The sequence below is a fragment of the Salmo salar genome, chromosome ssa01 (genome assembly GCF_905237065.1).
Source record: "Salmo salar chromosome ssa01, Ssal_v3.1, whole genome shotgun sequence".
NCBI lineage: Eukaryota > Metazoa > Chordata > Actinopteri > Salmoniformes > Salmonidae > Salmo > Salmo salar.
In genome coordinates this window covers 53,075,830-53,091,257 of record NC_059442.1, presented here as the reverse complement: position 1 = coordinate 53,091,257, position 15,428 = coordinate 53,075,830, and the positions used below count along the sequence as shown (strand labels likewise).

The 15,428-nt window shown below is 43.1% G+C and overlaps 1 protein-coding gene across 1 annotated transcript in view; it reads left to right on the top strand.

The window, feature by feature from the left end:
- Positions 1-225: 225 nt before the first annotated feature.
- Positions 226-15,428, top strand: part of btaf1 (BTAF1 RNA polymerase II, B-TFIID transcription factor-associated) — a 66,961-nt gene continuing 51,758 nt past the window's right edge. The window contains exons 1-18 of the mRNA XM_045695625.1: positions 226-649; positions 3,106-3,229; positions 6,514-6,628; positions 7,386-7,529; positions 8,979-9,187; positions 10,250-10,383; positions 10,651-10,780; positions 10,981-11,049; positions 11,204-11,293; positions 11,541-11,636; positions 11,830-12,006; positions 12,187-12,327; positions 13,049-13,173; positions 13,516-13,636; positions 13,920-14,024; positions 14,097-14,246; positions 14,577-14,722; positions 15,253-15,427. Of these exons, the coding sequence (XP_045551581.1) occupies positions 636-649; positions 3,106-3,229; positions 6,514-6,628; positions 7,386-7,529; positions 8,979-9,187; positions 10,250-10,383; positions 10,651-10,780; positions 10,981-11,049; positions 11,204-11,293; positions 11,541-11,636; positions 11,830-12,006; positions 12,187-12,327; positions 13,049-13,173; positions 13,516-13,636; positions 13,920-14,024; positions 14,097-14,246; positions 14,577-14,722; positions 15,253-15,427 (2,265 nt within the window). The 5' untranslated portion in view covers positions 226-635. The remainder of the gene's footprint in view (positions 650-3,105; positions 3,230-6,513; positions 6,629-7,385; positions 7,530-8,978; positions 9,188-10,249; positions 10,384-10,650; positions 10,781-10,980; positions 11,050-11,203; positions 11,294-11,540; positions 11,637-11,829; positions 12,007-12,186; positions 12,328-13,048; positions 13,174-13,515; positions 13,637-13,919; positions 14,025-14,096; positions 14,247-14,576; positions 14,723-15,252; position 15,428) is intronic.

The window sequence follows — 15,428 nt, the reverse complement described above, 5'->3', positions numbered from 1 at the left end:
AATTTCTTCAGCCACCTGAGGTTGAACAGGCACTGTTGGTAAAGGTTCTATGTTGAATGACAGGCGCGTGGGAGGGCTTTTGTCAATTAAAAAGGGGAAACAAGTAATTCCTGCGAGGAGCTTTTTCTTCTTTTTTTTTTTTGCCGCTTTGTGCACTTCCTCTTTAATGTGCTTTTCGATTGGTCGCTGAAATGACTTGTAACCAATCAGCTGGCGCCTGCTATGGAGGAAGGAATAAATGCAAGATGGCTCCTCATATAAAATCAGCCTCCTGGGTTCCCTTTAGCGAACACAAAAATTACTCTTTAAATCTTATTAGATTAAAGTACTTATCTGGGAGTAGTTCAGAAGGTTAATACGAGGTTTAAGGTGATATAAGTTTAATAAATTACATTTTTCTGAGGAAGAAATTATTGAAGAGACAAGAGGGACCTACTTTGAAGACCTGATTTGATGAACTCATTTCGACAGGTTTCGGGTGGTGAGCTGTGAGAAGAGACGCACTAGCGGCCTCCCTTGCTAGGCTAGCTAGCGCTTTGGATTAGCGTCAAGTAAAGCGGATAACTTTAAATAAATGATCGCTCCTGTTCAATACAGATCACAAAAGAGCACATTTACACATTAAATTAATCGTCATGGCCGTTTCAAGGTGAGATTCCCCAACTATGCATTTAATATCCAATATTATTAACTTAGCCACTAGTTATCTAGTTTGTTAGCATGAACAGGCAATGGCATGGTGTTGATGGCTAGCTAGCCTAACACACAACGGCCGGTGGTGATACCGGGCCAACCGCGCTTGGGTTCATGGCATGCGTTTTTCAACTAGGCAACGTTAGTTCTAGCTAAACAACAGTTTTAACTACCTAAGTTATATAGCAAGTTTAGCCAGGCAGTTTACTACTGAGCTACTAGCTACAAAAACGACAACAATTCCTAATTAGGTAACGTTAAGTAGATAATTTGTTATTTGCCAGCAGACCTGTCGCATGCAATTGATCATGATAATATGGTCTTAAAGACATGTTACCTTTTAGCTGTTACTTGATGTGCCATCTGCTTGCAAACGTGCCAGTATGTCATCTTGTGAATTGGATTATTGCTCATGCTTCATCCAGAGATTTATTTTGATGAGATTACTTTCCCACACGTATGATTATTGTAGGGTCGTTTGTTTCACACGTGTCATATCCAGCATGTGTAAATGAGTTTGCTCTAAAATAACATGGACAATGGTTTCTGATCTTAATCTCATGTGGCAGGTAGCCTAGTGGTTAGAGCGTTGGGCCAGTTACCCGAAAGGTTGCTGGATCGAATCCCCGAGCTGACAAGGTAAAAATCTGTGGTTCTGCCCCTGAGCAAGGCAGTTAACCCATTGTTCCTGGATGGCTGGATGTCGATTAAGGCAGCCCCCACACCTTCAGAGGGGTTGGGTTAAATGCGGAAGACACATTTTAGTTGATGGCACTCAGTTGTTCGGGTTTGCAAGAGGATGCATATTTGAAGCCTTCAGCTAATGCATTAGTGGTGGATTTGGCTCTGGTTAGCCCCTGCAGTCTTAATACATACAATTCTTCAGAAACATTCCACAGCCAGAAGAGGACCCCCTCAGAGCCTGGTTCCTCTCTTGGTTTCTTCCTTGGTTCCGGCCTTTCTAGGGAGTTTTTCCGAGCCATCGTGCTTCGACACATGCATTGTTTGGGGTTTTAGGCTGGGTTTCTGTACAGCACTTTGTGACATCAGCTGATGTAGAAAGGACTTTATAAATACATTTTATTGGTCCATGGTGACGTGATGTCATCACGCAGTTACTGCAGATTGGACACGGTACATTCATGCTGCGCACAGGCAGTTCCATCTCATCCCAAAGATGCTCTATTGGGTTTGAGGTCTCTGGACTGCGACGGCAACTCAAGAAAACAGAACTTGCTGTCATGTTCCAGGCAATATTTTTCCACTTCTCAATTGTCCAATGTTGGTGATTGCCTGCCCACTAGAGCCCCTTATTGTTTTTAGCTGATAGGAGTGTAACCTGGTGTGGTTGTCTGCTGCAATAGCCCATTTGTGACAAGGATCAACAAGTTGTGCGCTCTCAGATACCGATCTGCACACCACTGTTGTACTACACCGTTATTTATCGGTTTGTGGCCTGTTAGCTTGCACGATTCTTGCCGTTCGCCTTTGACCTCTCTCAACGAGCTGTTTTTGCCCACAGGACTGCCACTGTCTGGATGTTTTTTGTTTGTCGCACCGTTCTCTGTAAATCATTGACACTGTCCAGGAGGCCAACCATTTCTGGGACACTGGATCCGGCACGCCTGGCATCAACAATCATACCACGCTCAGTCGCTTAGGTCACTCGTTTTTCCCATTCTAACATTCACATGACTCACTGTCTGTAGGATTGATACATTTTTGTGATGGGATGGTGTACCTAATAAACTGTCTGGTGACTGTATCCATAAACGTGACCCGAAGGCTACCTGGATGCAATGATCCATTGGCTGTTAGCCAGGCTCCAGACATCTTCTGGATTTTTAATTTCAATGATATGCGCTTTGTATCTGAACATCTGCTTATATTTTGATATCAAATTACCTCGTTGGTAGTACAATAACAAATCAAAACATTTACACCTGGATCATTTGAATGCTCAACGGGTAAAATAATTTGTTTTGCCCTGCCTAAACTATTCCTAATCCAAACAAGATGTACCTCAACCAGAACTGTATTAATGGGTAGCCAATGGGTGTTGGATTTTTTTTTTTACTGAGTGGCTGGGCATGTTGCCACAGCACAGAATCACATTTTTTTTTTTTCCTTCCTTTTTAAAAAATGGCCCTCTGTTTTATTTTTAGCAGAGTTGTGTTCAATAATCTTATCTCGGGCACGGTGTACTCTAGGAAGTTCAAGTTCCCACTTAGGATGCTGTCGACAAGACCGGAGTTCTACAACGCTCCGTGGAGTTCATGTTCGTTAACATTTGGAAGTATAATGTTAAACTAATGCAACTTCTCAAGTCTCTTCTCTCATGTGCAATGGAGATCAATGCATGCATAATATATTTTTGTATCTACTTTTTTCTCCCACTCTCTCGTCTTCCAGGCTTGATCGTCTTTTTATCCTGCTTGACACTGGAACTACTCCGGTGACGAGGAAGGCTGCTGCCCAACAGCTGGGAGATGTGGTCAAACTCCACCCACATGAGCTCAACAACCTGTTGTCGAAGGTAAGTCTCCTCTTCCTCATGAGTTCCCACAGTTAGGTCCCTATCTACACCAGTGTCGTATTCATTGGGCACCAAAAGGAAGAAAAGACTGAAATAGGGAGGGACTACTTGAACTTGTCTGAGATGTTTGTTTTCATTTTGCTACAGCATGTGCTAAGGATCCAGGGAGTCCACACTACAAGCAAGTCCTACCCCCTTCCTTGTAGTGCAGCCAAAAGGGCATCCATACTTTAATCACCCATACAAATTTGCAAACCACTCTTTACCTTGTCTGGGAAAAATGGAGGCCCATAAAGATCAGACTGCTGAATAGCCCGCTGTCTTCGTTTCCTCGGCATGTTGAGTTGATTATAAACTTCTTATGACATTTTGACAATAGCCAGTGAAAAATCAGAGTGCCAAATTCAAAACATCTAAGAATTTCAATTTCTCAAACATATGACTATTTTACACCATTTTAAAGATGCACTTCTCCTGAATCCAACCACGTTGTCCGATTTTCAAAAAGGCTTTACAGCGAAAGCGAAAAAATTAGATTATGTTAGGACAGTACATATACAAAAATAACCACACAGGAGATGTCACGAAAACCAGCTAAAATGATGCACTAACCTTTGACGATCTTCATCAGATGACACTCCTAGGACATCATGTTACACAATACATGCATTTTTTGTTCGATCAAGTTGATATTTATATCCAAAAACAGCATTTTACATTGGCGCGTGATGTTCAGAAAATATTTTGCCTCCAATACTGCCGGTGAATCAGCACAACAATTTACAAAAATACTCATCATAAACGTTGATAAAATATTAAACTGTTATTCAAAGAATTATAGATAAACATCTTTTTAATGCAACCTCTGTGACAGATTTCAAAAAAGCTTCACGGGGAAAGCACACTTTGCCATCTGAGTACTGCGCTCAGAAAAATACACCAGATACCCGCCATTTGAGTCATCTAAAATCATAAATAGCATTAGAAATATTCACTTACCTTTGATCTTCATCAGAAGGCACTTCCAGGAATCTCAGGTCCACAAATGTTGTTCAATAAAGTCCATAATTTATGTCCAAATACCGCCTTGTTGTTTGCGCGTTCAGTAAGCTACTCCAAATGTAGGAAGCGCGCGGAAAATTTCACGACAAAGTCAAAAAAGTTATATTTACGTTCATTGAAACATGTCAAACCTTGTAAAGCATCAATCTTTAGGGCCTTTTTAACCTCTATGGGCTATGTGGGACGCAAGCGTCCCACCCCTGGTACACCCTATCAACAACAGGTGAAATATCAAGAGCGCCAAATTTGAAAACAATTAAATGTCATAATTCAAATTTCTCAAACATACAACTATCTTACACCCTTTGAAAGATAAACATCTCCTTAATCTAACCACGTTGTCCGATTTCAAAAAGGCTTTACGGCGAAAGCATAAAGTTAGATTATGTTAGGAGAGTACATTGACAATAGCTGTGTGTAATGTTTTGTCAATTCAAAGACAGGCATCACCAATAGCAGAAAACCAGCTAAAATGATGCACTAACCTTTGACAATCTCCATCAGATGACACTCCTAGGACATTATGTTAGACAATACATGCATTTTGTGTTCTATCAAGTTCATATTTATATCCAAAAACAGCGTTTTACTATAGCGTTGATGTTGAGGAAATCTTTTCCCTCCAATACCGCCAGTCAAATCAGCACAACAAATTAAATAATTACTATTCGAAAACATTGGTAAAATATTATATTGTCATTCAAAGAATTATAGATTTAGATCTCTTGAACGCAACCGGATTGCCAGATTTAAAAATAACCTTACTGGGAAATCACACTTTGCAATAATCTGAGCACTGCGCCCAGAAAAATACGCTTTGTGATACAGACTAACCGCCATGTTGGAGAGATCTAAAATCGAAAATACTATGTAAATAATCCATTACCTTTGATTCTCTTCATCAGATGTCACTTCCAGGAATCCCAGGTCCATAACAAATGTAGTTTTGTTCGAAAAAGCTCATAATTTATGTCCAAAAAGCTCCGTGTTAGCACATTATCTATGCCCGCCGGACTTCTCTTAATGAACGAGGGGGGAAAAAATATTTACGTTCGTTCAAACAGGTCAAACGTTGTATAGCATAAATTATAGCATAAAGCATAAATTAGTGCCTTTTTCAACTAGAACATGAATAATATTCAAGGCGGACGATTGCTTTCTCTTTTAAAACGTATTGGAACGAGAGTACCCAACATGAACTCGCGCGCCAGAGTCTAATCGGCCACCACCGTTCCAAGGCTCTTGTTCGTTCAGTTCTCACAGTATAAGACTCAAAACACTTTCTAAAGACTAGTGCCATCTAGTGGAAGCCATTGGAAGTGCTCAACGATTAATAAGCCCCTGTGTGTTTCAATGGCATAGGCTTAAAGGTAATTCAACACATCAGGTATCCACTTCCTGTCAGAATTTGTCTCAGGGTTTTGACTGCCATATGAGTTCTGTTATACTTACTGAGCCCATTCAAACAGTTTTTGAAAATTCAGAGTTTTCTATCCAAACCTGAACAATAATATGCATATTCTAGCTTCTGAGTTGGTGTAGGAGGCAGTTAAAAATGGGCACATATTTTTTTCAAAATTCTCAATACTGCCCCCTAGCCCCAACAGGTTTTAACGTAAAACTTCAATAATATTCCAACCGGACGACTCCAATGTCTTGAAACGTTATGGAACACAGCTACCTCCTCACGTGAAAGCGCGTCACTAAACTCATGTCATTTTCTGGGTCACCAACTTCCTGGCCTTCTTGTTCGCTCTCTGTTCACTGCAAAAGGCTGAAAGAAGGTTCTAAAGACTGTTGACATCTAGTGGAAGCCTTAGGTTTCATTTTGCACTTCCTAAGTCACTGTGTGTTGGATAGGCAATGACTTGAAAAGATTCTAAGCATCAGATTTGCCACTTCCTGGTTGGCTTTTTCTCAGGTTTTTGCCTGCCATATGTGTTCTGTTATACTCAGACATCATTCAAACAGTTTTAGAAACTTCAGAGTGTTTTCTATCCAAATCTACTAATAATATGCATATCCTAGCTTCTGAGTTTGAGTAGGAGTCAGTTTAATATGGGCATGTATTTCATCCAAATGTGAAAATACTGCCCCCTACACGTAAGAGGTTAAACAAGTGGACTGTTTGATCTGGTGTAGTGCATAAGTTCCCACCATCTGATCTGACACGTGTTACATCCTACGAGTTCTGTGTTTTCTTGCTCACCCACAACCTACAGGTGTTGACATACCTGAGAAGTCCAAACTGGGACACGCGTATCGCTGCGGGTCAAGCAGTGGAGGCCATTGTGAAGAATATCCCAGAGTGGAACCCATCACCCAAGCCCAAAGAAGGTGAACCAACCTTAACCTGCCACGTTATTCACAGCCAAGTGCCTCTTGTTTTGTTACACTCCTGACGGTAGGAAACAAATAAAGCCCTAACTTTCCCTTACTCACAGGATTAGCATTTTAAATGGCCTTTGTGGAACCTGTGACATGGCCTCTAGCTTTGTTTTTGCCACCAGGAATCGGTTTGAGTAGGTATGTTTATTTTTTTTATTTGACCTTTATTTAACTAGGCAAGTCAGTTAAGAACAAATTCTTATTTTCAATGACGGCCTAGGAACAGTGGGTTAACTGTCTTGTTCAGGGGCAGAACGACAGATTTGTACCTTGTCAGCTCGGGGATTTGATCTTGCAACTTCTCGGTTACTAGTCCAACGCTCTAACCACTAGGCTACGCTGCAAATGTTTGCTCTAGGTGTTAGACAACTGATGTCAGAGCTGCTCTTAAGTAACCATTGACAGTACTTGATGAGGTGTGTGTGTGTGTGTGAAGGCTTCTGTTCTAACATTTGAAAAACACAACATTTCATCAGCAATCAACCGCTCATTATACAAAGCTCTGACGAAGGCTGGGAGGGTGACATGCAAGCTTAAATAAACGAGTGATACCGGCAAGTGCAGTGTGCGGGTTTATCTTTTTCCTGATTTTAATATTTCCCACTCAACAGCGAAAAGTATGGTTCCTATTCTGAATGTATGGTAACTTTCACTTCTGATTTGATGTTGTAACTTACGGTGCTGTGGGGATGCTTGTCTCTTCCAGAGTCATGTGCGGACTTTTCCCCGGAGGACTCCTACTCTGACCGTTTGAGTTTCTACCGTTTCGACATCTCCCGCCTGCTCAAACATGGTGCTTCTCTACTGGGTTCCGCCGGCGCTGAGTTTGAGGTCCAGGATGACAAGTCTGGTATACATCTGTATTTTGTTTTGGAACTCTTAATTGGTCCTACGAACACCTGTGCTCAGTAATGTGAGGCTCCTAATAGGTATGTGACCACATTGCTAGGCTGTTTTGTGAAACAACCTCACTGGGCAAGCCACCATAGCCTCGGAGAACAGGGTTCAGGGGGGTGATAGTCAAATGAATTCATACATGATATCAAATTGATTAATATAAATGCCATTTTAAATACTATTGAAATAGCTTGATGGTCCATGTTAGTCTCGATTTTTAAGGACACTTGGGGTATCAGAAATAAATAGTTTTAATATTTTTATATAGCTTTATAATGGCACGAAGATATGTCAAATCAGGTAATGACAAATTTCAGTCTGAAGGAAGTATATTTTGTGATGACGGAAAGTCTTTGGCGTTCAACGACAGACGACTCATTTTCATACTAATTTCTTTCATTGCAAAATACCGCACCAAACATCTTAGTTAATGTAAAATTGTGCGACTAAGATCTCTTTGGCAAAAACGTCAACTTAAGAAATCTGTCATAGAATGAATCTATGATAATTCAAACTATTTTGAGGAAGTGTATACTGGCTACGGTGTCTCAAAATGGACAAACAGAACTATTGCTGCTTTTGTAGTTTTTTTCAAGTAAAGGTCTTTTAAGGGAGAATGCGAGGACACTCGTTCGGCTAGCCGAACTTAAGCATGCTGACACCTTAATGTCTTTCACCAGCCATGTAGGCGGTGGCCAATTTTTAGGGTTCTGCAGTGCAAGCTTTGCATTTGCAAATAAAAATCAAATCAAGTTAAGTATGCGCACATGTAGGAGTTGTGATTTATAGCAGAAATGCTGCATTAGTTGTTCAAACTATTTTTGCCATTTGTTTCATAGCTGCTAATCGCACAAAGAAATACATCTATATCCCATCTCGGGCAGCAACACTGCCTGGCCTGGGGCGTTTTGTGCACTGTGCTTTTTCATTTTTCAAGGTGCTGTGCACCGGCATAGATGTTTGTCTAATTTACTCAAGTCTACAAAGTGAGACTTTGTCCTTGTGTTTCTTGGCTAGTTATATTTTGTTGAACGTCTTGTTTTTTAATGTTAGTTTGAGTCTGCTTCAACTGATACTGAATAAATATTGTCTACTACTAGTTAGATCTAAAATCTCAAGACTCCACACTTAACATGACTTGAATGGCCCCGTTACCATTAACCTCCCGCCCTTAAAGTGGCAGCTGAACATGTTTGGCTCATCTGATTTTTTTTTTTTTGGGGGGAAGACTCTGGTCACAAAAATGAAATGAAATTCACCAATAATATATAACATTACTTCTTACTAAATCTAAGTGGCTGGTAGATTTTTCCATCTATGTATTCTCTACATACATTTAGTTTTTTCATAGTTGGTGTTTTCTACAAGCTTCATACCCCATCTCTTTGCTCTCTCATGCCAGGTGAAGTGGACCCTAAGGAGCGTCTTACCCGCCAGAGGAAGCTGCTGCAGAGGAAGCTGGGACTGGACATAGGTGCTGCAATCGGCATGGACACGATGGAGCTGTTCAATGATGAGGACCTGGACACCCAGTACATCTCCACGCCCAGTGGCCCTAAGGGACAGGCAGGGAAGGGCTCTGGACCCTGCTCCAGCTCCCACAATCACGTGGTGAGTCAGCCACACTACCTCCATTTCCAACTCTCCTTTAGGATGTTATTGAGTCGGTAATTCCATTCAATTTTGAACAGCATCCTACGAAGCTTAACGCTGAGGGTTGTGTTCATTAGGTCATGCTACAAAAAATCTTCTAGAACATTTTACAACGAAAAACAAAATGTGTATTTCTTATTGGATAAGTCCAGGTAATCCCTCCATTTCAAAGCCTACTGAATTCCACCCAGGTCGCATCAAGTGCAGGCTACTATCCTTTCTAAGTCTGGGTTCATCTGGTCACAACAGTGGCAGACAGGGTGTGAGGCTGGGCTTAGAAGCTTGGCGCTTCTTTCAGCACCTCAACTTTGCCAGGTATATTTTGGGCCCTTCAGTCAACCTGGCTATGCGTACCCAGACTTGGACTGAGGAGGCATGCTGTAACTTGTCCAACCATGAATGGGAAGTCTGTTAAGAAGACCTTGGAGTAGGTCCTGGCGTGACATGCTTTGGCTCAGACTGTTTGAAAATGTTACTAGCTGTCAAATCCTTGCTGTTTCCTCAATGCCTCTCAAAGCTCATTGGAGGAGAGGCTAAAGGTCCCTCAGAAAATTGAGGAAGGCATTGCGGAAATGAGGACGGAGGAAGCAAGGACTTGACAGCTAGTAACGTTTTCAGACGCGGCTATAGTCTGGGGAAAAACATCAGATAAATTGCAGAAAGCAAGCGTTCCATCTCAGTTGGCGTGCAGGAACCCCCCCCCCCCGTTTGCTGTGTCCATAACTATTTCTGGCTCTATCCTAATGATCAACTAGACCAGATGCAAAGCCAAGATGGCGGAGTTCCTGGTCAACCCCACTTATCTGACCTGCCCCTTTCAGGGTGCATGTGCCGTCTTCACTTTAGGATGTGAAGAAAAAATCATCATGCTCCCTGTCTGAGGAACAGTCTCTGTGGTCAGAAATGAATGACTCCATCTTAAGATGTCTGTAGCTTATTACTTTGTCTGAAAAATAAGTTGGCAATTGTTTTGTTCAATCACTAGAGACTAATGTTCAATGGTTATTGTTCCATACTCAGCCCATGCAGGCGGCAGAGATAATAGACTCGGAGTTTCGACCAGGCATGAGCAACCGACAGAAGAACAAGGCTAAGAGGATGGCCAAGCTAGTGGCCAAGCAGCGATCCAAAGACATGGATCCCAACGAGAGAAGGTATGTCCTATTTCTGCCAAAGCTTTTTAGACAGAGTTGTTCATTAGGCACCAAACTGAACAAATATTTTTGTAACTGAGTGGAAGGTGTAAATGAGCATTTATTATTGGACAAGTACAGATGGCTATGTTTGCTCTAATGAACATAACCCAGGTCTTTCTGTCTTTGGTTTCCATCGGCATTGTATAATGTAGGAGATGGGTCTTTCTGAATTGGTTGACCTGAGGTTATTGATCTGTGATTTGATTTCCATTCTTATTTCTGTAGTAATGACAGTTTTGATGGGGAGCCCGAGGAGAAGCGCAGGAAAACTACCAACGTAGTCATCGATCAACCGGCGATGGAGCATAAAGTCTTAATCGATAATGTTCCTGACAACTCCAGCCTCTTAGAAGAGGTAAGAAATGGGTCACCAACGATAAAGCTCTTATAAAGAATACAATCAAAGGAAACCATTTTACACAGAACTTGAAAATCCATTGACTAGGCGTCTGGAGAAACAGACGGTGTATATAGTTGAACTCTTAAAAAAAAAAAAAAACAGCGTCTTTGTCCAAACGTTGAACAGTTCCGATTCATCTTGTGCTTTATTTCCAGACCCAGGAGTGGCCCCTGGAGAGCTTCTGTGATGAGCTCTGTAACGACCTCTTCAACCCCTCATGGGAGGTAATGACTTTCCGAGTCCTAGCAGATCTGTTCACGTCACCTGTAATCTTGCAGCTCCTTATGTAGTTGTCCTATAAGGATCCATTGTATAACACACAACAGGCAGCATATACACTGATCTGTGAAACCGCCGGTGCTCTGATTGTGTGTCCAGATTCGTCATGGTGCAGGCACAGGCCTCAGGGAGATCCTCAAGTCTCAAGGTGCTGGAGGAGGGAAGCTGGTGGAATGCACTGCAGAACAGGTACTGTATCTGACTCCTCTGTGCTAGGGCCCCCCCTGGGTACAATGTTTCGAGTTTTACCCTAACACTACACAGTGGATTGAAATAATCAAAGCTTGATAATAAGTTGGTTATTTGAATCGGCTGTGTGCGGGGGCGGGACCGAGTTTGGGGAAACCCTGCTCTATGCAACCTCCAAACATGAATAGTTCAGTTTACCTCTAATAGATATGACCACAATAGATGGCTGACCTTTGACCTTTCCCAGATGGCGCGGCAGCACCAGGAGTGGCTGGAGGACGTGGTTATCAGGCTGCTCTGTGTCTTTGCTCTGGACCGTTTTGGAGACTTTGTCTCTGATGAGGTGTGTCTTGTAGCATACAATGCTATTGAGTGGGATGGCTGAATTACATTTAATGTTATTTACTCCCTCTGGGGTAATGTTGGAAAAATCCTAAAATGCCAGTTTACAGAATTTTGCTACCCTACTTACGGGCGCTTATGAGTCAGGCGTTGCTGTATGTCTAACATGCCGTGTCTCTCTCCTTTCTGGTCAGGTGGTGGCTCCGGTCAGAGAGACTTGTGCCCAGACACTGGGCGTGGCCTTGCGCCACATGAATGAGAGCGGCGTTGCCATGACTGTAGACATCTTGCTGAAGCTGCTGACGGAGGACCAGTGGGAGGTCCGGCACGGAGGTCTTCTGGGCATCAAGTATGCCCTGGCTGTCCGAAAGGTACCAATAACCACCTGCTCCTGTCCTGTCTGCATCTGATGCCCATGATGCATGATGTGTGTGTGTGATCCACTTTAAATCAGTAAAACAAGTGTTTTCTACATGTATAGACAGGACTCAATGTCTTCCTGTAACTTTTTCTCTCGCTCTTTTCTTTTGCCCCCTCTTTCTCCCACTCAGGACCTGATCTCCGCTATGCTTCCGCGGGTGCTCCCTGCCATCACAGAGGGGCTGCAGGACCTGGATGATGATGTCAGAGCGGTGGCAGCCGCGGCCCTCATCCCTGTGGTGGACGGCTTTGTACAGCTACTCCCCAACAAGGTCAGACGGGAGCATCTCACCACGGTCCCTCTCCAAGTCTGGTCACCTTACCTTCCCTTTAGCCTTTCTCCAACCTCACCCCTCACCTAGTCCTAGCCATCTCATGGCTTGCCTTCTTGGTGTTGTGTATGTTAGCAGTTGATGTTATTCTTCAATAACACAGACCTCACAGCAAATCAGGGGGAGGAAAATGGGGTTTATTCGAAGAGAACAAATAATGCAGGGAGGTAGATGTTCATGCTCCCCCTGTCCTCAGTGATTCTCTCCACAGAACAAAGGGACATGATGTAGTTTTATAACCTACCCCTAGCCTGTGGTTGGCCAATTAGAAGTCCTTGCAATAAAACTAGGCCAATGGCCAAATGGCAAGTATCCTGTCCTTCAGAAGACATTCCTCCCATTGCTCATTAATTCCCTATGACAGAAAGAACACAATTTCCATTGATCGTTATTACTCTTGACTTTTCGTCCTCTGCGTTGTGTATTTATCTTTTAAAATATTGTTACATATACTACTTCATAGTAGGGTTGTGTTCAGTAAGCACCGTATGGCTACCTGGGCTTGTCCAGTAAATGCTGATTAGAGAATGCAAAGGAAAACATGAACACAACCCAGGCAGTTCATTTGCTGAATTTAAAATTATTTTTTCAGTACTGCGCTAACTGTAGCATTTTTCTCCGTTGTGTAACTCCTGACCGCCATGTCGTCTTTGTTGCTCAGGTCCCGTTCATAGTGAACACCCTGTGGGATGCTCTCCTGGAGCTGGATGACCTGACGGCCTCCACCAACAGCATCATGACCCTATTGTCCTCGCTGCTCACCTACCCCCAGGTCCGACAGTGCAGGTGAGTGTCTCTCCTTTCTGTACGGATATAACCTCTTCTCCCACTTGATCACAAACATTTCGAAGGGGAATTCCAATGAAGATCTACAGTTCATAATGTTACTCTAACAGTAGTTGTTTTAAAGAACAATTGTCTTGGAAAGTCTATGGCGTTTATGGCTGTGCAATGTTCTCACCAGTGATTTTTATTTTATATTTCTGGGTTCTTTTGTTTAAGAACATGACAGTGTAGAAAGTTTTACGTTTTTGGGGGTCATAGTACATGCAAATCACACTAGATGTTTCAGAGGACAACTTGTGCAAGGGTTAACAGGGCCAACAATTTTATATTTTGTCCCTCCAGCATGCAGCAGTCCCTAACGGTCCTTGTCCCTCGGGTCTGGCCATTCCTTAGACACACCATATCATCAGTCAGACGGGCCGCGTTAGAGACCCTCTTTACCTTACTGTCCAAAGCTGACCAGGTGGGTTTGTAAGGGAAAGATGCCAATAGAGCTGTATGCACTAGTCTAGATCTGAGAGGATTGGATAGGTGTAAGCAATAAGGTAATAGCGCCGCCTTGCCCCCCCCCCATAGGCTAGGTGAAAGTTTCACCATATTGCTTATACCAATCAAATCCTCTCAGATTTCAACAAGTAGGAGTCCATTTGAGATTGGGCCAGTGATTTGAAATGCTAAACTATGACTACAACTGTTTATACAATTTGGCTGATTTCATCACTGAAGTCTGTTTTGTGGCGTTGCAGAGCTGCACGCTATGGCTCAACCAGGTCCTGCAAGACATGCTCCGACACATCTTCCAGTCTTGCATCCTGGAGAGCAATCAGGAGATCCTGGACCTCATCCAAAAGGTTTGTCACACACACTTTATCCAGGAGGTCGTATATCCTGGCTGATGTTTTTAATAAGCGCATGTCTTGTAGGTGTGGACAGAGCTGCTGCGCCAGGCCCCTCAGCAGTACGTGGTGGCAGCCAGCTGTCCCTGGATGGGCGCCTGGCTCTGCCTGATGATGCAAGCCTCTCACATCCCGATAGACATCAACATGCTGCTGGAAGTCAAGGCTCGCTGCAAGGTGAGAGGGTGGTTACTCAGTTAGGACTGACCGTTACATCAGTTACAGGTTGTTGTATTCTCAAGTGTCCTTGTACTAATGTTACACAGGGCTTCTTTATGGGATAGGTTTATGTATTTTCCTCTGGTATTATGCAGTGATCCAGTTGTCTAAGGTCAGGCTCATTAGGCCACATTAACATTTTTGCTAAATGTTTTGCAACGGAAAACAAATGTGTTTCTTATTGGACAACCTCAGATGGTACTAATCTCTTCCGGACAGTTATTTTCCGTTTCGTGCCTACTGAACACTTTCCAGGCTTTGACGCATGTGTTCTCTGTGATTTGACAGGAGAAGGCTGGAGGTAAGCCTCGCCAGGGAGCCTTGGTTCAGGTGAAGGAGACTGTTCAGGAGTATATCGGTGGGGCGGAAACTGTGACCGAGGACCCAATTACGCGGGACTATGTGGTGACACGGGCTCGCCTCATGGCCGCAAAGTTAGTCCCTCTCTTTCTATTATTCTGCATCTAATTTTGATCCCTTGCGATATTGAAGACAAACTATTGTTGGATCCTGAGAGTAGGATTTAAAAACCCAACGCAGCACTGTATGGTTTCTGCAGCCTGCTGCTACTCTGGTTGGACTGCTCCTTAGTCAAGGCAAGAGCAACTCTGCATCTGGCATCGTTGGTCTCCAGGCTTCTTAAGCCTTGTTCACACTGCAGGCCTTAATGCTCATCTTTTTCCTTTTTTTTAATTAAATATTTGAATCGGATATGCAAAAAAATAAGATTTCACTTACTGCCAATGTGAACAAGGCTTTAGTGCCTGGAGTCCTGGTATGGTGATAAATGCTGGAATGTGTGAAATAGTTTTCTCATTTAACAAACCAGTATGCAAACTGAAACTTGTATTCTCTTGACAAAAGACAAGAGAAAAAGAAACACGATGGTGGACTTGCGACAAATCCAGTTACAACATTTGCACTAAGTTACTATGAATGCCTAACAATACATTTTTCTGTTCAGGCTGTTGGGGGCCTTGTGTCGGTGTATGTGCGACCCGCAAGTCAACTCATCCTCACAGGACATCCGACCGGCTGAGTCGCTGGGCCAGCTGCTCCTCTTCCACCTCAACTCCAAGTCTGCCCTGCAGCGTATCGCTGTGGCCCTGGTCCTTTGTGAGTGGGCTGCTGTGCAGAAGG